We start from the raw sequence: 23,126 nt of genomic DNA on the forward strand, positions 1-23,126 counted from the left end.
ACTACTGGATCTGCTAATACACGTGACATAGATAATCTGACTACTGGATCTGCTAATGCACATGACAGATAACCTGACTACTGGATCTGCTAATGTATGTGACATAGATAATCTGACTACTGGATCTGCTAATACACGTGACATGGATAATCTGACTACTGGATCTGCTAATATATGTGACATAGATAATCTTACTACTGGATTTGCTAATACACGTGACATAGATAACTGACTACTGGATCTGCTAATACACGTGACATAACCTGACTACTGGATCTGCTAATGCATGTGACATAGATAATCTGACTACTGGATCTGCTAATACACGTGNGTGACATAGATAATCTGACTACTGGATCTGCTAATACACGTGACATGGATAATCTGACTACTGTATCTGCTAATATATGTGACATAGATAATCTGACTACTGGATTTGCTAATACACGTGACATAGATAACTGACTTCTGGATCTGCTAATACACATGACATAATCTGACTACTGGATCTGCTAATACACGTGACATAGATAATCTGACTACTGGATCTGCTAATGCATGTGACAGATGATAATCTGACTACTGGATCTGCTAATGCACGTGACATAGATAAACTGACTACTGGATCTGCTAATAAACATGACATAGATAATCTGACTACTGGATCTGCTAATACACGTGACATAGATAACCTGACTACTGGATCTGCTAATACAGGTGACATAGATAAACTGACTACTGGATCTGCTAATGCACGTGACATAGATAATCTGACTACTGGTCCACTAATACATGTGACATAGATAATCTGACTAATGAAATGAAAAGGTAGCTCTCAGGTGTTAAGAAGACCGATGATAACCATCATTCAAAAAAGCCAGAGAATTAGTTATGTCTGGAACATTTTGGATGTTCTAAAGGACATGAATAAGGTCAAACTTTGCCTGTGGAAATGTCACCAGGTGGTAGACCCATTCAAAAGAGGAAAAGACAGAGTTCACAATGGGATCAGTGTCTTTAATGTCTAATGCACAGAAGCAGAAGTTTGTATTTCAAGATGATTCCTTTGACAAAGAAAATAGGTCTTGGGAGTGTTCTCCATTTTCTAGTCCAGAAACTTCAAGGTTTGGATGTCACATTCCCAACAGAAAGGCAGTGACCTAAGGGAAGTACTGATTACCCAGGGTATTAGAAGCAAAAACTGTGCTCACACTTGGAAGGGCAAATCTAGTCATGCCATGTGGTATCCTTCACTGCCTGTCAAGAGAATTACCATCTCTGTTAGGGTGATCCAGCTGTACTCTGGGACCTATCTCCACCCAGTCTGAGGAAGACATTTAAGAATACTGTCCCTGCTTTTGGAAGATGTGGCATTTAACTTGCTAATGAAGATAGCTGGGTGTATGGATTCCCCACTTTATGTGAGTGCGACTGAAAATGAAATACATGGTTCAGTGAGTATCCTAAAATTATGGCTTCCTTCTGAGGCTGCTTTCAGTCTTGTGAGTTGCTGTGATATGGTCTATTTGGCCTTCAGCAACTTGNAGATTTTTAGTGAGCAGAAGATGATTTTTTTTCATTAAGATAGTCACAGTTTTAGTCATGTAGGGTTGAACTCTTGCGGTAATAAATTATTTGACTGTCAAGTACTGCAAGTAGAAGTAGACCCTTGATAAGTTTCATGCACANTGGCTTTGTACATAGATGACTGGCATGTTCCCTTGGTTCTCTATTACATCTGCACACTATTTTTTGTTTGTTTTGTTTTTGTAAATAGATTTTATAATAAATGGATATTTTGATCTTGAAAAAACCTGTCAAACATTAAAATGAACGTAGCAATTCAAAATATAAATTTCTTTTTGAGCTAGCAATTACAAGGATTTTTTTTCTTTTTCTTAAAGGGTTTTTTGAAAAGAGGAATGGGTTTGAAATATTGTAAAAACTTTGAATTAATAAAAATTGTTTTATTATACAATCAAAAAAAAAGAAAAGAAAAGTTACCAGCATTTCAGCACAGTCAGTGAGCTAGAGAAAGGCCTGAGACGCTCAGACTTTAAAGCCATAGCCAGAGTCCTACTCTGTGAATCCACTACTCCTCTCCCTGGGCCAGGAAGCTCCCAGCACAAGTGGATATTTTTCTGATCATATACTGTGTAATAGTTCCATTACTCTACTACATACCTTAGTTGGAAAAGCAGTTGAAGGACACAGGCAAACCCTCAGTGCCAATTTGTAATGTGCTGTTCTATCCAATTGTTGCCATTTTTCAACACTAAGAAGCAGAGGACCGAGGTTCAGGTATGAGAAGAAACTTCCTCGGTTTTTCCATGACAGTTTCAAGACCAGGATTTCCCATCTAGCATATCTGACACTCACAGTCACCAGCTCTATATCATCACTCGTTCCAATCCTTCTGTGCTCAAGGTCGTTTCGACAGTTGGTATGAAGCAGACAATTGTAGGAGGACTATTTTGGTCTTGGGAGATAATACCAACTGGATTGATGATGTGACAGAATGACAGGCTTGACTGTGCAATAGTTGCTTGTTTCCTGACTGCATTTCCATCTTAGCATGACAGGAATTTCTGGTGACTGGAAGAATCTATTCACGATGGCTCAAAGTGAAGCCATCGACAGTCTACAGGGGAAAATGTCAAGTCTGGATCTGTGTCACCTCCCCTGGTTGGAAGACTGTTGATTGACCCTCTCCTGGTCCCAGATAAAGTTTGTGTAGTCCTGGCCATCCTAGCACTTGCTCTGTAGAAGAAGCTGGCCTTGAACTCAAGAGATCCACCTGCCTGTGCTCCCCAAGTGCTGGTATTAAATGTGTGTACTACCACTGCCTAGCTACAAGTTGGAAGACTGTAAATCTTTCAGGAACTATGAGTGTTAGTTACTTGTGCTTAAAAATAAAATCTGTACTTTTTTCTCATCTAGAGACAAGTTTGAGCTGGGAACAGGAAAACTCAATGAAGAAAATGCCTCCATCAGATTGGCCTATACACCAGTCTATGGTGACATTTTCTTGATTCATGATATGTGTTGCGAGAAGGCCCTGCCCATGCAGGGTGGTGCCACACTTGAAGAGGTGGCTCTGGATTAAAAAAAAAAATTCTAAGCAAGCCATAGGGATTAAGCCAGTAAGCATCATTCTTCTATGGTCTCTACTCCAGTGCCTGCCTCAGTTTCCCTTGATGGACCTGTAAAGTAAATAAAACCCTTCCCTCCCTATGTTGATTTTCATCAGTGTTTTACTACGGCAATGGAATAAACATTAGAAAGCTATGGATTTGAGTTACCTTGTGCTTCTCGTTACAATATCAGAGCAAAATGATTATTTTGCTCTGTGAACAAATAGGCAGACATATCTGTACCTAGTTTGAAATTTTTAATTATAAGCAAAGTATTAATAAATCATTAAAAATTTATATATATATATATATATATATATATATATATATATATATATGAGTGTTTTGCCTTCAAGTGTATCTGTGCAGCACACATGCTGGTGCTTGAGTAGGAGATGAGCCTCCATGTAGGTGCTGAGAATCAAATCCGGGTCTCAAGCACTGGGCAACCCTCCAGTCCATGCACCATCATTTTAATGACTCTTTCAAACATCTATGATGATGATGGATCTATTACTGTTGGAGGGGATCAGAAGAAGAGAAGTGTATGCCCCCCCCCCCGAGAGCTTAACATCTATAGTTAAAAGGAACCCATAGAAAGAGTCAACACTTGTCTAATTAGGACTTGAAACAGGTGGGGTATAGTTACAGCTCAGCTGTTCACAGCATGTGAGGCTCTTGCAGAAGTTAGCCATTTCTATTTCCCAGCACCCACACCAAGCCCTCACAGGGGCCTCCAGCTGCAAGGGATCTGGTGGCCTCTGGTGGCATTGACAGATAACTTCACTCTTGTGCACAAAAGAAATTAAAGGGATTCACAGGGAAGGACTTGCAGGGTGGGCATAGGAAGACAGGAGGGTGGGGGGCCAAGATCGGGATGTCAAGTTAATAAATAAATTAATGGAAAACAAAACAAAGAGGGGGCATTCTATTCTGCTAATGAAGAAATCAACATTGAATTAAATGTATCAGAGTCAAATTGAAGCTGAATATTAGTGTGGGAATAAGTCGATTATTTCTATTAAGAAAGCTTAACTGAACTGATAATATTTTTCAAGTTTTTGTTAAAAAATAGTTTAAAGACTGGAGAGATGATTCAGACATTAGTAATACTTACTGATCTTACAGAGGACGTGGGTCAGGTCCAACTTTCTAGCACCCACATGCAGCTCATACTCACCTGTAGCTACAGTTTCAGAGGATCTGACACTCACCCTCTTGATCTTCAAGAGCTTCTGCAAACACGTGGTATACATACTCATCCCCAGGGGCACATATAACCATAAATGTGTATGTTTTAAAAAAAGAAACAATTTAAATGTTATTCAGCTTTTCTCATCCTTCCTAATGCCCAAACACTTTAATACAATTGCTCAAGCTGTGGTGACTGCCCACCATAAAATTATTTCATTACTACTTTATAACTGTATTTTTCTACTGTTATGAATCATAATGTAAATATCTGATATGTAGGATATCTGAAATCACGAACCACAAGTTGAGATGTGCTGACTTAGATTATTTATTTTTAAAATATAATATTTACACAAGACTGACCTATTCATTGTAACTTTTAGCAAACGCCATAGTGAATAACAGTTAACATGTAAACTATGAAGTTTTCAAGGTTTATTATTTGTATGTATATGTACATCTCTGTATGTGCACGCACATGGGTACCTGTGCAGGCCAGGAAAGCATATCATATACCCTAGAGCTGGAGTTAGAAGCAGTTAAGAGGCACACAGCGTATTGCTGGGGTCTGAACTCTGGTTCTGAAGAGCAAGGAACACTTTTAACCACTTATCACTGCCCAACCCCAAGAGTGAGCCCTAGGTCTGATCCCTAGAACTTAGAAAAGAATTTTTGAGACACTTTTCACAAAATTATTGATCCAAGATCTTAGCCTTTGGGGATTCTAGACATTAACTTCCCGCTTCCCACTTTCTGCACAGTGATATTCATGTCTTTTAGAATCATGGCATAGACTACCCTCAGAAGTTCACTGTGATGTTAGCTGCTGAGAAAGACACCTAGTGGAAACATGTTACAAATATCACAACCACTACAACACATTCACTGAGGAAACATTCATGCTTTCAAACATGCTTAGTGTTTATTGAACGTGCTTGTAATATAAACATTGCGTGCGAAGTGGTGAGGGGAGATGTAAAGATGGGTGGGGATGGAACAATGTGGAAGAGCAGCCCTGGAAACAGCTACTACTACCATGGTGTGCATTGGGGCAGGGTATATGGGAGAAACATAACAGGATAAGCCTTTGTCACAGATCAATTCTTGCTGAGCCATACCAGACGAACACCCCTCTTGTTGCGTTCCTCTTCAACCCATGGATAATGCAAAATATTCAGATTATTATTTTTCTTTTCCACATCTTGCAGTAATGCCTGTGATTCCTCAGAAAATGCAGATTTGTCCAGTCTGGCATGAAAACAAACAATTCTGTTTACTAATCGAAAAATATTTACAAATCTGCATGTGTTTTTACCAGGCGCCTGCTGCTGCACACATCATCAGAGGACTATTCATAGAAATCTATCCTCCCACTTCTCCTATGGAGATGTGGGGTTGTCAGGCATGGCAGTGAGCCCCTTCTCTCATTGAGCCATGTCAACATCCCAAGTTTGTTGACAGTCAGTTGTGCCTCTTTACAGCTATGACTACTTCTTTTGTCATCAGTCCCCAGGGATAAAAGGAGAGGAATGTATTGAGAATGAAGAGACAGCGTGAGAGCATATTCCCTCCAGGGAGAAGGGACCCTCCAACACACACACACACACACACACACACACACACACACACACACACCCCTTCCTCTCCTCCTCCTCCTTCTTGTGGCCACATACCTGATTTCTCTTTTGTTTTGTTGTTGTTGTTTTGGTTTGTTTTCTGTCCTTTTTTGACAAATAATGTCTTGTGTCAATACTCAACCTAATTAATTACATTTCCTTTCTTGAACATTTTTCTTTAGACGTTTTGGCATTCTTCCCCGATTTTTACAAGATAAGATTGGAACACGGGTCTCTCTGAAAGTACAGCTGGCTTCCTCAAGCTTCTCCTCCCCTCTGTCTGTTTTTTCTTTCCTGGTGTCTATAAGCATGTGCTATGTCACCTTTAATTACACAGAGACTTCACACTGATCTGCCGTGCTCTTTTAGATCTCTTGCCCAATCTCAGCTCCAGACTCTCCACCCTCTCCTTCAGTCTGTCCTGCCCCAACTGTAGCATTCTCACCATGATTAACAATCTGTGCTAACACCCTAGAGCTCTTCCCTCATCCTTGCTTGAGCATTACTCCTTATAGCCCTAAGAACAGGAGCGAAATCAACAGGGTGGAGGTTTGGCAAAGCACTCAAAAAAGTTTTAAAACTTAACTTGGCATTGAAAATTGTTATATCTTGAGAGACCATTTCCTGAACAACACTAAGCCACTAAGCATACTATATATGTAAACTTATATTTCTTTTCATTTATCTATTTATTACCATTTTGTGCCCTTTATGATATGTGTGTGTGTGTGTGTGTGTGTGAGAGAGAGAGAGAGAGAGAGAGAGAGAGAGAGAGAGCTTGTGTAAGCTAGGATCTGTATATGGGAGAGAATATGGTTTATTTCTTTCTGGTTGCTATATTAATTTTCTAAAAATGTTGTAATTTCATCATTCTTTGTAGCTGAATGACAACTTTGAAAAATAAGCCACATTTTTTTAAAAAATGGCTGATGATATTTGGAGTAATCACCATGAAAGGATGGTACTTGTGAATGAATGAAATCAAAGACAGCACTCAATATCCTACAGTGCAGCAGTGGGTCCTCACCACAGACCTCCTCAACCCAGCCTCAGTGGGTTTGACCTTGAGCAAACTGACACAGAAGAGCTTGTTTTGAAGCTGTTCTTGACTATGGGAGACAGGGTGTACTCACCCAAGCATCTTCAGGTTACATCTTTTGTGATTCAAAGCCTCACAGAGCACCACCATCCCAGAATGGTCCAAGGTTTTCCAGTCCAGATTTAAGCTATTCAGTGTTTTGCAGGTGGTGAGAGCCAAGGCCAGGTCCTTACTGCAGTCACTGGTGAATTCACACAGGTCTAACCTGTAACAGGGAACACGCCAATAAAACTATCTGCTGTTCAGTGCCAGTTCCACGCTTCTGAGCAAAGACCCAACCAGCCCCAAATGCCCACAGAACCAACACTGAGCAAATCTTTGTTTCACAGCAAAAGGGATTGTGACCCCAAGATGTTGTTCTAAGTACTTAGCATTTTAGTTTAACTCTCAGGTCTCATCAAAGAAGCTTTGCAGTGGACTGGTTAATATGGAGACTCACAGACAGTCAATGTCCAGAGAGTGTCTACAGAACACTCAGATTCAAATAAAGTGTTGAGATCATCCCTTCCCACCAAGGATCAGGGATCACCACAGAAGAAGGGGCAGAAAGATAAGGAGAACCAGAGATTGTGGTAAGGGAAAACACAACTGGAGCGTTGCATTCAATCTCACAGCAGCTGTTGCTGCCTGTGCAAGACCTGTGAATTTTCTCAAAACTTATGAGCCTATGCTAGATGGGCTTCCTCTTAACCCTATGAACCATCTAGCATTTCCTCATCAAACTGTGAGCCCTCCCACCATGACAGTTAGTAAGGACTCACCCAAGACACTCCAAGTTACAGTTGGGATGACTCAGAGCCTCACATAACTGTCTGACACCAGGGTCTTGTATGTTATTGTTGCCCAGTTTCAGCGTCTTTAGATTTGTATTGCAAGTGAGGACAGCAGAGATCTGCTCACAGCATTCTGAAGTTAAAAAGCAACCCGGCAACCTGGGAAATCATACATGAAAACATACTTATTCCTTCAATCCTTTTGTCTTGATTCATTATTAATAAGTCTATTTATTACTATTATTATTATTATTATTTAGAACTTCATATGAGAACTGCTCCTACTGCTGTCTACATTACTCCATCTCTCCGTCCAATTCCTACCAGTTCCCCTTCCTAATTCATAACCTCCTCTTTAATTATTCTTGTTACATATATACATGTGGTATGTGTGTGTGCATGCACATATATACATGCATATATAACCTACCTAGTCCATTTTAGCTTTGCTTGTATGTACATGTATCCAGGGGATTGGATAACCTAGGTCAGAGCTTTTCCTAGAGGAGACCGATTCTCCCTCTCCCAGCAGCCATTCATTGACTGCCTTCCTTCTTCTGAGACAGATTCTCATATAATCCAACCTGGCTTCAGACTCGTTACATAGCTGAGGATGACTTTGAACTTCTGACCTTCCTACTTCTATCTCCTACTGTGAGGATTATAGACATGCTGCTACCCTAGCTTTCTTAAAACTGTGCTGGAGAATCAAACTCAGGACTCTGTGTTTGCCAAGTAAGCATTCTACCAACTGAGCTACATCCCCAGTCCATGCAATTCCATCTTAACAGCTTGACTGATTTGTATTTACCAGGAATCCCCAAGCATGTCTGAAATGCTGATGATCTCCATCATCTGGGGTCCTCTGCTCCATGTTGGCTCACCAACAGTTCTGCTTTGACCTCTTCACGTGGTGTTCCTATGCTCATTCCCCCTGGTTATAATACATATGCCTTGAAAACCAGTGTGGCTACCTTATCACTGATTTCAGATTTACATGAAAATGTCACCATGTGTCTAACTTCTGCCAGTATTTAATATGATACCATGTCCTCAAACCCTCCCTGAGCCTCAAGTTCATGGTTCCCATGGCATTGTAAATAATAAAGAGAAGTTGACCGACAGAGGGAGGATAGTTGGTATACAATAAGTGAAGGATGGAGAATGCATAGATGAGGAATAGATGCTAATTATAGACCTTAGGCAGATGTATGTTAGATGCATAATGAACATATAATAATTAGCAGATATATATGCATATGTATGCATAGATAGATAGATGGATGGATGGATGGGTAATGGAAGGTGATTTCAGGAAGAGGTCAATGATATGTAAGTAAAGCCGGTAAGTTTATAAGTGGTAGACAAGGGAGAGATGTTAAATTCATAGATGACAGATAATAGTTGGGTGGATATGAGATAGGTAGATAGAAATGTAAATAGACTCAGACACATGCATAGATTTATGATTGAGGGAGGTGTATATACATATGGTTTTGCATGGAAAATAAGTGTGTATTAATGACTCAGAAGCAGGGATTAATTTTTCTGCCCAGAAAATGCAAATGGCATCTAGAGATATTTTGATTTGTCACACAAATCAAATCACAGGGTGCTACTTGCATCTAACTTATGTAAGACATGCTGCTGCATTCAAATCACAGGGTGCTACTTGCATCTCACTTATGTAAGACATGCTGCTGCACTCAACTACAAATCTGAGGACAAGCACAAGAGACCAATAATGTAAATATGTAAAAACTGTAACTTCTGTGCATAGACACAATACCTTTGTGCCTGATAGGCTTACATGTCCATCAACTCATTTTTTTCAGATGAGGACTATACTTCACTTTCTTATATATCAAGGGAGAAGTTTAAGAAAAATCCCCTCCCGAGTGCCTACTGCTACTAATGATAACCTTCATTCCATTCAGTTCCATCTCAAGAGCAGCGTACAGCACAGCCTTTGTTTGAACAACTCCTTTGACTAAGACTACACTCATATCTTTAAAAACTTTGTGATGTATTGCATTTGTTGTTGCAAATATCAAATAAAAGCTGTTGTACTAGGAAAAAAGAAAGACTACACTCTTAAGTCACTGAGTACCCCAGGAGAATCAGCTGGGATAATCACAGCCTTGTTTTCTCAAGCAGACATCATACTTTCTGGTCGGTTAACCCGTTTGGCTTGCTTTAACACCGCATTAGGCTAGATTGATTGAAAATAGATATGTCAGTTACATTTAAAAAAAAAACAACCAAAATCAAGTTATAAGCTGGTTGCTACAGTGTGTGCAGAAAGCCTGATTTTCTGGCTCATAGATACACCATCTTCTTCACGTGTGTCTGTGTGGATGTTCAGATGGTGCACATGTAGGCCAGAGGAGGATATTGGACCCTTGGTGCTGGAGTTACAGGTGCTTGCTAACTACCAGACACGAGTGCTGGGATCCAGATTCTGTTTATCATGACTCGGTGACAAGGGCTTTCAACTACTGAGTCATTTCTCCAGACTTGTTGGAGTATAAAAGTGTCACCATGTGATGAACGAAGCAGTAGTTTCTGGGGCTTCTTTTATCAGGGCAGGAATCCCACTTACAGGGACGCATGCTCATGTTCCAATCACCCAGGGCTCCATGTCTTAAGACAGTTATCATGGATGGTAGGCTTAAGACAATTTCTGAAGCAGCAATGACATTCAGACAGTTCTGCACTTCTACTTCTGAATGCCAACACCTATATACCAGCAACAGGTGAGAACACAGCCCTACCATAACTCCTTGAGGGTGCAGTTCGGATATTTCAAAGCTTCACACAGAAGGTTCGCTCCAGTATCTTCCAGGAAATTTGACCCCAGATCAAGCAGGGAGAGGTGTTTGTTGCTCAAAAGGGCTTCATAGAGACTGCCACAGGCAATGAATGTGAGACAGCAGTAAGACAACCTGAAAGAGGATCACATGTCAGCAGCTCACTTACTGTTGGAACATTCACTTGCTCTCCAAAGACTTTCATGTTCTTCCTAGACTGAATTTCTACTTGGCACGAAAGAATTTTGAAATGGGCTGATAAGATGACTAAATAGTTTTGACACCAAGTCTGAGGACCTATAAGCTAGCAGTCCCCCAGGACTAGATGGCTTTCAGAGCTTGGTGCAACATAAAGGACAACCTTCTTCACAGGGCTTTCCTGACTCTCCTGGTCTTTGTCTGGAGAGTGTCCCTGATCAAGTGGCTGACCTTGGGTGCCCTTGTCTGAAAAGTGACCTTGTACATGCTCTGTGCAAGGGTATATAACTCAGCACATGCATCCTACTCTAGCTCCCCACCTGCCTGATAATTAGGTCCTATACAATAACCAATAAGCCCATACTGTTCCCTAGAATATAGGACCAATTAATTAGACCTTTCCACCCATACTATAACCCTAAAATTCCTTCTATGACCTATCCCTTAAACAAGAAAGTAGACTAGGCTCAATGTAACAGTCTCTGGCAGTCAGTCTGTCCATACTCATGGCCATCTGAACCCTGATCTCCACCTCTTCCCCCTTTCCCCTCAGGCTCGTGGCTAACAGCATCCAGGGGGGAGGAGGTAGGGGGAGCACAAGATTGTGAGTTCAATACCACAGGATGGAAAGAAATAACCAATCCCCACCCCACAAGCTGTCTTCTGTCCTCTATATGTGTGCAAGTATCTTCCCCCCCCCCTCCCTCTCTCTCTCTCTCTCCTTCTCTCTAAGTAATGGAAATATTTTCAAACATTTTGAAAAACTGATGTTATTGGTCACTAGATATGTTTCCAAAATTGACTATTGATTTACATGACAACTTGTTTACAAATCAACTAAAACTTCTACCCATATCAGAAATTTATCATCTTGCAGAATCCTGTTCAAGTAGAGTATCTTCCACTAATATTTTTAATTTCTTTTTGGTGTCCATGCAAGTGTGTCTGTGGGTCTATGTGTGTCTGTGTGGGTGTGTGGGTGTCTGTGTCTGGGTGTCTGTGTCTGGGTGGGTCTGGGTGTGTGGGTCTGGGTGGGTCTGGGTGTGTGGGTCTGGGTGGGTCTGGGTCTGGGTGTGTGGGTCTGGGTGTGTGGGTCTGGATCTGGGTCTGGGTGTGGGTGTGGGTGTGGGTCTGGGTCTGGGTGTGGGTGTGGGTGTGGGTCTGGGTCTGAGTCTGGGTCTCTGTGCGTGTGTCTGTGTGTCTGTGTCTGTGTGTCTGTGTCTGTGTGTCTGTGTGTGTGTGTCTGTGTGTGTGTCTCTGTGTGTGTGTCTCTGTGTGTGTCTCTGTGTGTCTGTCTGTCTGTCTGTGTAGGTACACATGCATGTTGGAGGTCAGAGGACAGCTCAGATGTCATTCTCTGGAACACCAGGACCCCCCTTTGAGATAGGCTCTCTCACTGGCCTGGAACTCTAATGACTTGGATGGTGGGCTAGTGAGCCCCAGGAATCTCGGTGCTTCCACTTCTTCAGTGTGTCACTACACATGGCTTTGTCACATGGGTTCTCAGAACCAAATTGAGCTCATCATGTTTGAGTGGCAAGTGTTTTTTTACCAACTTAGCTATTGCTGCCACTAAATCCTGTTATTTTAAATATTTCTCCTACTCCTGTTACTTCTATGAATTAAAGACTAGTGCTGTAAAGACTATTTAAGACAACTCATGACCAATGTAGCTCTTTATAATTAGGAGTCACCAATCATAGTTTTAATTTAACCAACTATATAACATCAGGTGGTAATTAAATAACCAAATAATATTGTCTTCTAATGCCATTTCCCCTACCTCTTCTGAAACACTCTGACTTTTCATAGTGCCTTTTTAACTTTCTTTCACAAGTTTTATTTCAGAGCTAGACAGATGGTTCAACATTTATAATCACTTGCTGGCCTTGCAGAGGACTTGGGGTACAGTTCCAAATACCCACATAGCCCCTATATGGTGCTCAAGATCTCCTATAACTACAACAGGGGACTAATGAGCTCTTTTGGTCTCAGCAGTCTCATGCACTTGCATGGTACAATAAACTTATACAAGCACACACATACATGCACATTAAATTTATAAATAGATTTTTATAAAGTTTAATATACTTTATACTAAAGCATTTCTAATTGAAAAATGGAAATTTTTATGCTCCAAAATACAAAAAATTTTCAAAATTACATGATGTCACACTAAGAAAATTATAGACCTGTGCTCATGTATCCAAACCATGTCAAAACATAAAAGCACTGAAAATACGGTATAAAACCATGGGCATATGCAAACCCAAGTCATGTGCACACATTTTATACAGCATGCAAATAAATTTTATGGTTGAAATTAGGGACCATTACCAAGACTCATAATATGAAAATAGTCCAAAAAATTAAATGAAGTATGAAACACTTATGGACTCTTTATAAGCAGATCATGTGAGAGATACTTAACCTGCACTAGTTTTCTCTGATGAACAGATGTCTCTTCAATGGTCAAAATTCAGTGTTCTTACATTTTTATGCATGCCATATCTGTAAGTTGCACATGTACTTATAACTGCATGAATACCTGATTACAGAAGACATAATAATTTGTGTATGTATATTCTTCCTCCTGCATAAACCAAGGTGTCTTTGAGCACATTCTCCATCCTAAGGCCTTTGATAGATGGAATAGAAAATTATGTAATACAGCTTCCCTGGGACCATAGTCCGGTGGTCTTCTACCATGAGAAACCAACCTCAACTTCAGGGCAGGAGATAGCTTATAGTGATTTAGGTAAGCTGTAGGAAGCCCTGCCTTAGAAATGAATCAGTTTTTTCTTATTTATATTCTCCTCTGACCTAGTAACCAATCTCTTTCCAGATGCAACATCTTTACTCATGATAAGAACATCTTAATAAACTAAAAATAATGTATAAGAAGTTTCAGAGCTAGCCTTGACTTGTCTCAACTTGGTCTCATGATATCTCTGCTTGCATTTACCCCACTTACTGGTATGGCAATTGAAGCATGGAAAGTGAGCATATGACACAACCCACGCTCTCTTGTATTCTACAGTGGGCACTTGACCACCTTGATGATACTTGGACTCATGTGCAGGTTTCTGCAATAGCTCTGGGGTATGCTCTCCCAGAATAACTCACATCAGTGACTCCAGGACACAGCTTGGATCCTTCAGCATTTCACACAGTGACATCACTCCTTTGTTCTTCAAGGGATTTTCAACCAGTGAGAGATGTTTCACTTTAGAGTTGATAAGGGAAGTTGCAATTTTGCCACATGCCTTACTTGAGATGCCACATTTACCCAACCTACATGTGGGAAACATGCCACAGGTTAGGAATAACATCTTTAGGTGATGCATGTAAGACTGTCTATGACTGGCACAGATGCCTTAGATCCTTATAGCAGTTCAGATACACATCATAGATTTATAAAATTTATAAGCATGATTGTGTGGCTATCATTGTGAATTTATAGAGTTCTACTGATTGGGAATAAGCCCAAAGCTAGTGGTTTTTAACTATGGGTGATTTTATTGTCTAGGATCCATTTGGAAATGTTTGGTGATGTTAATAGTTGTCACAACAACAGACAGACAGATAGGATGTTACTGGAACATAGTGGGTAGAAGCCATGGCCTTTATTGTACAGATAGACATGAATAAAGTATGATTTGTACTCCAGTAAGTCTGATTACCCATATCAATAAAACACACACACACTTACTTCTTGGGTATCTCACAGATACTCTCTCTTCTAGATTTCAGGTATCCAGTTACTAAGCCCATCGCATCTAACCTGTGGTTCTGACCAGCCAGCTACAGGTTGACTTTTTTAGGGTTTTTGTTGTTGTTGTTGTTGTTGTCGTTGTTGTTGTTGTTGTTGTTTTCTTTTTATTACTCAGAGATTCATTTGAAGCAGAATACATGCAGAGAGAGCCACAGCAGCACTGAACTAAAACACACACACACACACACACTCACTCATGCTTGGTGAGAAAACTGTCCTGACCAATGTATGATACAACCACAACCAAGACTGCACTGGGCATGAATGCAGAGGGCTCAGTTTCACTATCCTGCAGTAGAGACTTTCTGAAGGAATTTCCCTAGGACTCCCATTCAGAAAGAAGGAACTGGCTTTGTGCCAACCAAAGGGCATACCAGGAAAGAGATTTTATACATTCGGACCTATCTCCTACAAGGGAAGTGGAAATGGATAGATCTGGAGGGTATCACCCTAAATGAGGTAACCCACTCACAAAAGAACACACATGATATGCACTCACTGATAAGTGGACATTAGCCCAGAAGCTCAAAATACCCAAGATACAATTTGCAAAACACATGAAACTCAAGAAGAGGGAAGACCAAAGTATGGAGACTTCAATCCTCCTTAGAAGAGGGAACAAAATACTCACAGAAGGAGTTACAGAGACAAAGTGTGAAGCAGAGTCTGAAGGAATGACCATCCAGAGACTACTCCACCTGGGGATCCATCCCATAAACAACCACCAAAACCAGCCACTATTGTAGATGCCAACAAGAACTTGCTGACAGATTGATATTCTTACATCCTACTTCTTGTGTTTAACTTTCTGAGGAGGTCATAAAGCTTGACAGTTTTGATCTCTCACTTGACAGTTTAGTATATTCAAAGAATATGATAAGGATAATAGAATCAGAGAGATCATGTACATGGAAAAGACCTGGAAGGATTCCAAGTACAAGAACATTTGCCTCATGGATGTAGAGTGTTCCACATGGATATATTTGCCAAATTAGAAGACCCCTGCTCTCGTTTCATTCCATCACTGTGATAAAACACTCATTCTGACCAAAGCAAATAGAAATGGTTTTGTTTACAACTTCCAGGTCCCAGCGCCACTGAGGAAGTCAGAGCATGAACCCTCATGAAAGAGCTGCTTGCTGGTTCATAATTCTCTAGTTAGCCTCTTATAAAGACCAGAGCCACCTGCCCAGTGACCCAGTGAGCCATGATTACTCACCATAGACTGTGCCCTTTTATATCAATTAAAATCAAGATATTCCCTCAGCAATATGCCAAAATACCAACCTAATAAAGACAATTACTGAACTAAGACAGTCGACTTTAGGTCAAGTTGACAGTTAATGCTAAGCAGCGTAAAAAAAAAACCCTGAACTTTTGAGGATTTTTTTTAACTCGGGCTTTACCATGTAAGCATGATTGGCTAACACCAAATTGAACTTTTTGCTGAGGATTGGGGATAAGAATGATAGTTACAGAAAATGGTGCTAATTTGGTTCTTCTGGGGACTGGCCACTATGCCCACCAAAGATCACCTCATTAGAATAAAAGTTCATCCTGTCACCTGGAAACCATCAAAAGGTTATAAGCTACTTGTCTGGCAACAAGGCAACAGTCTAACCATCAGAGAAAATGGTTTTGTTACCCCCACTAAGCACTCATGAAATTACAAACATGTGTAATTCCATTACACAGCTGGAGAAAAAAAATCCAAACTGCACACTGCCTATCATAAGCCACCATATCACAAATGCCAATGGTCTTAAATGCACATCAGAGTTGTCATGTTGCTTACAAATATCAGACCATTGTATCCTGCCAACTTTTCATTCTCATGCCATTTCCACATAGCCCGATTGTGCGGCTGCCTCCTATTTTTCTTCTCTAGCCTCCTGTCAAAAGCCATGTTTTATATACAGGTTGTTTCTGTGCTGTTAGGTGTTTACAAGGCACCTCTGCAAGTTGACCTCTGAGTATTATGAGGACCCTGTCTTGCACACTAAATAAATAAATATGATAAAAATCCAGATATGGGACTAGGGAGATGGCTCAGAGGTTAAGAGCACTGACTGCTCTTGTAGAGGGCCTGAGTTCAATTCTCAGCAACTACATGGTGTCTTACAACCATCTGTAATGGAATCTGATGCCCTCTTCTGGTGTGTCTGAAGACAGCTACAGTGTACTCATATACAATAAAATAAACCTTAAAAATAAATAAATTAAATAAAATAAAATAAAAAACCAAGACTGGCAGTGGTGCTCCCAGCACTTGGGAGGCAGAGGCAGGAGACCTCTGTGCACTGGAGGCCAGCCTGGTCTACAGAGCAAGTTCCAGAACAGCCAGAGCTACATAGAGAAACCTTGTCTCAAAACAAAAAAACAAAACAAAACAAAACAAAACAAAACAAATAAAATCCAGATATGCTGTTATGTTGGTATTCAAACCATTAGAAAAAAAAGTCATCAAAAAAACAAGGGGAATTTTTAAAGAAGGGAATGGGTACCAACAGAACATAAATGAATATGTCACAAGCACATTGTAAACAGGGCTGAAAATGTCCAAATGTTGGAGCTAGAGATATGGCTCAGCAGTTAACACTTGCTGCTTCAATGAAGGACTAGAGTTCAATACCAGACACCGGTAGCTCACCACTGCATATAATTCTAGCTCCAGGAGACCTGATGCTCTCTCCCAACTTTTGAAGGCACCTGAGAATAGGTACCTGCACATATGCATGTATGTAAACAAAGAGAAAAAGAAATGGTCAAAATGAAATTAATTTTGTGCAACATGTGCTAATGCAAAGTAAACTTTGAAGGTTAAGCATACAAAATGATTTTTAAAAATTTGGCTTTCTCCAAGAGAGGATGCCTCAGTCCCACATGGGAGAGAGAAGCAAGCAATCAAGTGGGGAGGGAGGAGGGACCTAGGAGGGAAGGAGGATGGGGAGAAGGGAGTGGAGAGGAGAGGAGAACCTGATCTGGTATTGGGTGAGGGAAAAGAACTGAAGCCCTAAGGGCCAGCAGAAAGAATGGAAACAGGCAACCTCAGGAAATAGGAGAGTTTACTGGATAATGAAAATTTGAATATTTGGTATGTACCTATGAATACTATTTAAACACTAAAGAAAAATATAAGAAAAATTATCAGGAAATGGGTGAACCTAGAATGTATACTATTAAGCAAGATCATACAAGTTTAGAAAAAGGCTCACTTTCTTCTTCATATATGGAATCTAACAAATAATACATGCCCATGAAAATAAAGAGCAAGAAAGTATAAATACTAGAGAATGAGGGAGAACTGAATGCAGGTGATGAGTACCAGTTATAACATTTTTGTTTATTTGTTTGTTATGGGATTATTGTTTGTGGTAATGAGTAAGTCATAAAATATATTTGATAGTGAAAATATAAAATCCCATGTAAGTTTGAAAAAATTTGGCTTTCTATAAAAGAATGCAAATTGACCCATTCTTATCTCCTTGTACAAAGCTCAAATCTAAGTGGATCAAGGACCTCCACATAAAACCAGAGACACTGAAACTAGTCGAAGAGAAAGTGGGAAAGAGCCTCAAACATATCAGCACAGGGGGAAATTTCCTGAACAGAACACTAATGGCTCAGCCAGTAAGATCAACTATTAACAAATGGGATCTCATAACATTGAAAGCTTCTGTAAGGCAAAGGATTCTGTCAATAGGACAAAACGGCAACCTACAGATCTAAAAAGGGTCTTTACCAACCCTGTATCTGATAGAGGGCTACTATCCAATATATATTTTTAAAAACTCAAGAAATTAGACTCCAGAGAACCAAATGTCCCTATTAAAAATGGAATACAGAGCTAAACAAAGAATTCTCAACTGAGGAATTTCAAATGGCTAAGACGCATTTAAAGAAATGTTCAACATCCTTAATCATCAGGGAAATGCAAATCAAAATGACCCTCCTGAGTTTCCACCTCACACCAGTCAGAATGGCTAAGTTACAAAACTCAGGTGACAGAAGATACTGGCGAGGATGTGGAGAAAGAGGAACACTCTTCCATTGCTGGTGAGATTGGAAGCTGGTACAACCACTCTGGAAATCAATCTGGTGGTTCCTTAAAAACTTGTAAATAGTTTTACCTGAAGACCCAACTATACCGCTCCTGTGCATATATCCAAAAGATGCTCCACTATGTTCATAGCAGCCTTATTTATAATAGCCAGAAGCTGGAAACAACCCAGATGGCCCTCAACAGAAGAATGGATACAGAAAATGTGGTACATTTACACAATGAAATACTGCTCAACTATTAAAAACAATGACTTCATGAAATTCTTAGGCAGATGGACAGAAGTAGAAAATATCATACTGAGTGAGGTAACCCAAAAACAACAACAAAAAAAAAACCACACATGGTATGTACTCACTGATAAGTGGATATTAGCTCAGAATACCCATGGTACAATTCACAGACCGTATGAAGCTTAAGAAGAAGGAAGAACAACGTGTGGATGCTTTAATTCTACTTAGAAGGGAGAACAACATAATCACAGGAGGTAAAGGGAGGGAGGTACCTGGGAGGGAGAAAGGAGAGGGAGAGAAAAGGGGGAGGCAGATCAGGTATGGGAAGAGATAAGACAGAAGTACAGAGGGTCAGGAAATTGAACAAAAATATGTAGCAGTGGGGGATGAAGAACTGGGGGTAGTCACTAGAAAGTTGCAGATGCCAGGAAAGCAAGAGGCTTCCAGGACCCAACAGGGAAGGACATTAGATGAAATACCCAACAAAGGGGAGATAGAAACTGTAGAGACCATGTCCAGTAGATAGGCATGGCCCCCAATTGAGGGATGGGTCCACTCACCCGTCTCCAAAAATTTAACCTGGATTTAGTCCTATCTAAAGGAAATGCAGGGACAAAAAAATGGAGCAGAGGCTAAAGAAAAGGCCATCCAGAGACTGCCCCACCTAGGGATCCATCCCATCTGCAGATACCAAGTCTATTGCTGATGCCAAGATGCACTTGCTGACAGGAGCCTGGTATAGCTTTCCCTGTGAGGTTCTGCCAGCACCTGACCAATGCAGATCATAGCCAACCATTGGACTGAGCCCAGGGACCCCAATGGAAGAATAAGGGGAAGGACTGAAGAAGCTTAAGAGGATTGCAAACCATAGGAAGAACAATATCAACTAAACTGACCACCCAGAGTGCCCAGGGACTGAACCACCAGCCAAAGAGGGACCCGTGGCTCCAACTACGTATGTAGCAGAGGATTGCCTCATCTGGCATCAATGGGACGGGAGGTCCTTGATTCTGTGGAGGCTTGAGACCACAACATAAGGGGATGTGGGTGCACCCTCGTAGAGGCAAAGGTGAGGGGGGATGGGATCGTGGTTTGTGGAGGGAAAACAGGGAAGGGGGACAACATTTGAAATGTAAATAAATGAAATAACCAATAAAAGAGGAGGAGGAGGAGGAGGAAGAGGAGGAGGAGAAGGAGGAGAGGAAGAGGAGGAGGAGGAGGAAGAAGACGAGGAGGAGGAGGAGGAAGAGGAAAAGGAGGAAGAAGAGGAGGAGGAAGGAGAAGATGACAAAGAAGAAGAAAAGTTGACTTTCTAACTGCAGACAAGGATGTGCTAAATTGTTCAGGCTGTCATTGAACTTAATACTATGTAGACCAAGCAGATGTTAAATTTGCAATTTGCCTACCCCAGTCTTCTGAGAAGCTAGTATTATAACCCTCTTTTTCAATTGACTCTTAAATTTGATCCCACATTTCTAAACAATATTCTAAATATTACATATTTTCACATGCAAATATGATATATTGAGTTATGGCAGATGAATTTAATCCATGTAGAAAATATATTTAAAACATGAAATTATTATGCTATATCTCATTTTCTGATTATATATGCATACATATATATCATATATATCAGTGGACATACATAGAAAAAAAAAATATATATATATATATATATATATATATATATATATATATATATATATATGGGACAATTAGATATAGTGTAATAATGTCATACCCGTGAACATTACTAAATAAGACTGATGCAATTGGCATATCTACAACCTCAGTAATACTATTTTTGTCAACATTATTTATGTTTTATATTCAAGTTCAGTTTCATAAAACCAATATTCAATGTTTAGAGTTTGTCAAGATTTTACAGAATTGTTCATAATTGAGACACGTGTAGTGCTATATTTTCACTTGCATTTGCTGTACTATTTTTTGTTGTGGTATCGCGTTTACTATCTATCTTTTCTTTGACTTACTTAAATGTGCTTGAAATATTAAATTTGCCAGATCTGTGGGGAAAAAAACCACTGTAAAGAAACTCCTGAGTGTGGACAATGCATCGACTTACAGCAGCTCCCCCACTTTGCATGTTGAGCATCTCATAGCAGAGCACAGATACTCAATCGCATCATTGGAGAGATGAGTGCCATACAGATTCAGGTATTTCAGGTGAGGTAGATGAAGAAGGGTGTAAAATAATGAACCATCTCCATAGTCAGTCATGAAAGAACACCTGCAGAATAAGGCCAAATGTCACATTACACCAGGATGTGTGGGTACATGACCGATCAACTTGCATACACCCTCTCCCGGATTTGTCTTACACGCTGTGGTTGGGCATCCTGGATACCTCATAAACTCTCACTGGTTATCTCTAACCACTGAGAAGCACTAAGACTCAAGCCACTCAGATCTCTCCCCTTTGTCATATTTTCCACATCTGTATAACTTCTAGAACATTCTAAGTAGGCTCATACTTACCCTCATATTAAACTCTGGACATAGCCTTGTCCCAGCTTATTGAAGTTGCCAACTTGACATTATCTGGGAAATGGGAACCTGAATTGAGGAATTGCCTCCGTCAGAAGGATATACCTATGGGCATTTTATTCATCACAAATCAGTGTAGCAATGCCACTCTGATGGGGCAATTTCCCCTGAGAAGGTTGGTCTTATCTGAATAAGAAAGATTGTAGAGGCAGGTCAAGGGGAGACCAGCCAGCACACAGCATTTTCTTTATATTCTCTGCTTCACCTCCTGCCTTCAGGTTCCTGCCCTGACCGCCTTTGTTGATGCATTATGACCAAGGAGTGGTAAAAAGATGAAATATGCACTTTTCTTCCCCAGGCTGCCTTTGGCCATGGTATTTTCAGTGCAACTGAAAGCAAACCAGAATTATGCCTTATGTAGAGCACAGATGCTTGTGTTTGTATTAATGTTTCTAGCTGTGTCTCCCAAGTAAAGGGTCCATTTCTCTTTAAGTACTAATGGTTTGCTGGTTGTTTTTTTTTCCGTTTTTGCTTGGTTTTTTTTTTTTTTTTTTTTTTGAGACAAGATTTTACTATGTAGGCCTGGTTGTCCTGAAACTTATTCTGTAGACCAGGCTGCCTTCAAAGCTCAGAGATCTCCTTGCCTCTGCCTCCATACTGTTGGAATTAAAGATGTGCCACCATCACCTGGCTTCTTAAGCATTAATGTTTTTTATGGCATCACAATCTATAATGGTCATAGAGTGCATTCCAGACTTTTAAGAAAATTAGATTTTTTTTCTTTTAGTATTCATTCCCCATTCAAGGTGGGAAAAATGTAAGCAGACTTATTCCAGGCTATGTTTCCTCATGATAACAAATAGATATCATCATGATGAGTTAGAGATTAACATTGGGCTGGACAGATGGTTCAGTGGTTAACAGTACATACTGCTCTTGCAAAGAACCAGAATTCATTTCCCAGTACAGATTGACAGGAAGCTCACAACTGCATATATAATTCTAGCGCCAAAGAACCCAAATTCAGATGCACACATACATATTCACAATTGAAAATAATTTTAAAATAGATTTTAATTAACATTCATTGTAGTCTCGAGAATGTAGTCAGTCCTTGTTGAGTGCTATTTTGGCGTGCACGTGTGTGAGTGCACACTCACACACACACTAGATGTATAGGCTTTTAAACTATACATAAATCTCTGTGTGTGTGTGTGTGTGTGTGTGTCACAGAAAACTTCAAATATGTGACTCTTGGGTACTATTGTATTTACTATTCTTGAATTTTAGTTCTGCATCTATTCATGCTTTAGTCTTCTCCTGAAAGGAGGGAATTTCTTCTGTCTACTTAAATGATGGGTGACTATTAAACTTACGACACGCTTTGGAGCTTAAAAGCAGTCAGAGGCACCGTAGGAGATGGAGACATCAAATTACAGAGGTCCTCTATGGCCTTTTTATTGAACTGACAGCTGTCCAGATCCAACACATGTAAGTTGTAGAAAATGCCACATAACGTTTTCCAATATGCGGCTGGATTTCTGCAGTGAGATAACACATCATTATTCTCTAATGGCTAAATTCAACTAAAGACATTCTTCCAAATAGGCAGATCACTCCCAACTCCCTCAAATCTGGGAGTTACCATTGAAACTGGGAGAAGTTTATACAAATAAAATGGATCAATACAGCACAGTGGTTAACAAAGTGACCCTGGGGCAGG

General features: G+C 40.2%; 1 protein-coding gene and 1 pseudogene across 2 annotated transcripts in view; one reads left to right on the plus strand and one right to left on the minus strand.

Moving 5' to 3' along the window:
- The window catches only part of LOC110315036, a 10,245-nt pseudogene extending 7,139 nt beyond the window's left edge, over window positions 1-3,106 (plus strand).
- A 2,125-nt stretch (window positions 3,107-5,231) lies between these two features.
- Window positions 5,232-23,126, minus strand: part of LOC110315035 (NACHT, LRR and PYD domains-containing protein 9B) — a 29,755-nt gene continuing 11,860 nt past the window's right edge. Inside the window, exons 3-9 of one of the 2 annotated variants that reach the window (XM_021189203.1) lie at window positions 22,780-22,944; window positions 20,982-21,146; window positions 13,951-14,118; window positions 10,591-10,761; window positions 7,805-7,975; window positions 7,078-7,248; window positions 5,232-5,576 (exon numbers count right to left, since the gene is read on the minus strand). In XM_021189203.1, the coding sequence (XP_021044862.1) occupies window positions 5,426-5,576; window positions 7,078-7,248; window positions 7,805-7,975; window positions 10,591-10,761; window positions 13,951-14,118; window positions 20,982-21,146; window positions 22,780-22,944 (1,162 nt within the window). In that variant the 3' untranslated portion in view covers window positions 5,232-5,425. The remainder of the gene's footprint in view (window positions 5,577-7,077; window positions 7,249-7,804; window positions 7,976-10,590; window positions 10,762-13,950; window positions 14,119-20,981; window positions 21,147-22,779; window positions 22,945-23,126) is intronic. The other variant, XM_021189204.1, reaches the window with a different exon arrangement.

Source organism: Mus pahari, unplaced genomic scaffold (assembly GCF_900095145.1).
Source record: "Mus pahari unplaced genomic scaffold, PAHARI_EIJ_v1.1 scaffold_6396_1, whole genome shotgun sequence".
In the NCBI taxonomy this organism is placed as follows: Eukaryota; Metazoa; Chordata; class Mammalia; order Rodentia; family Muridae; genus Mus; species Mus pahari.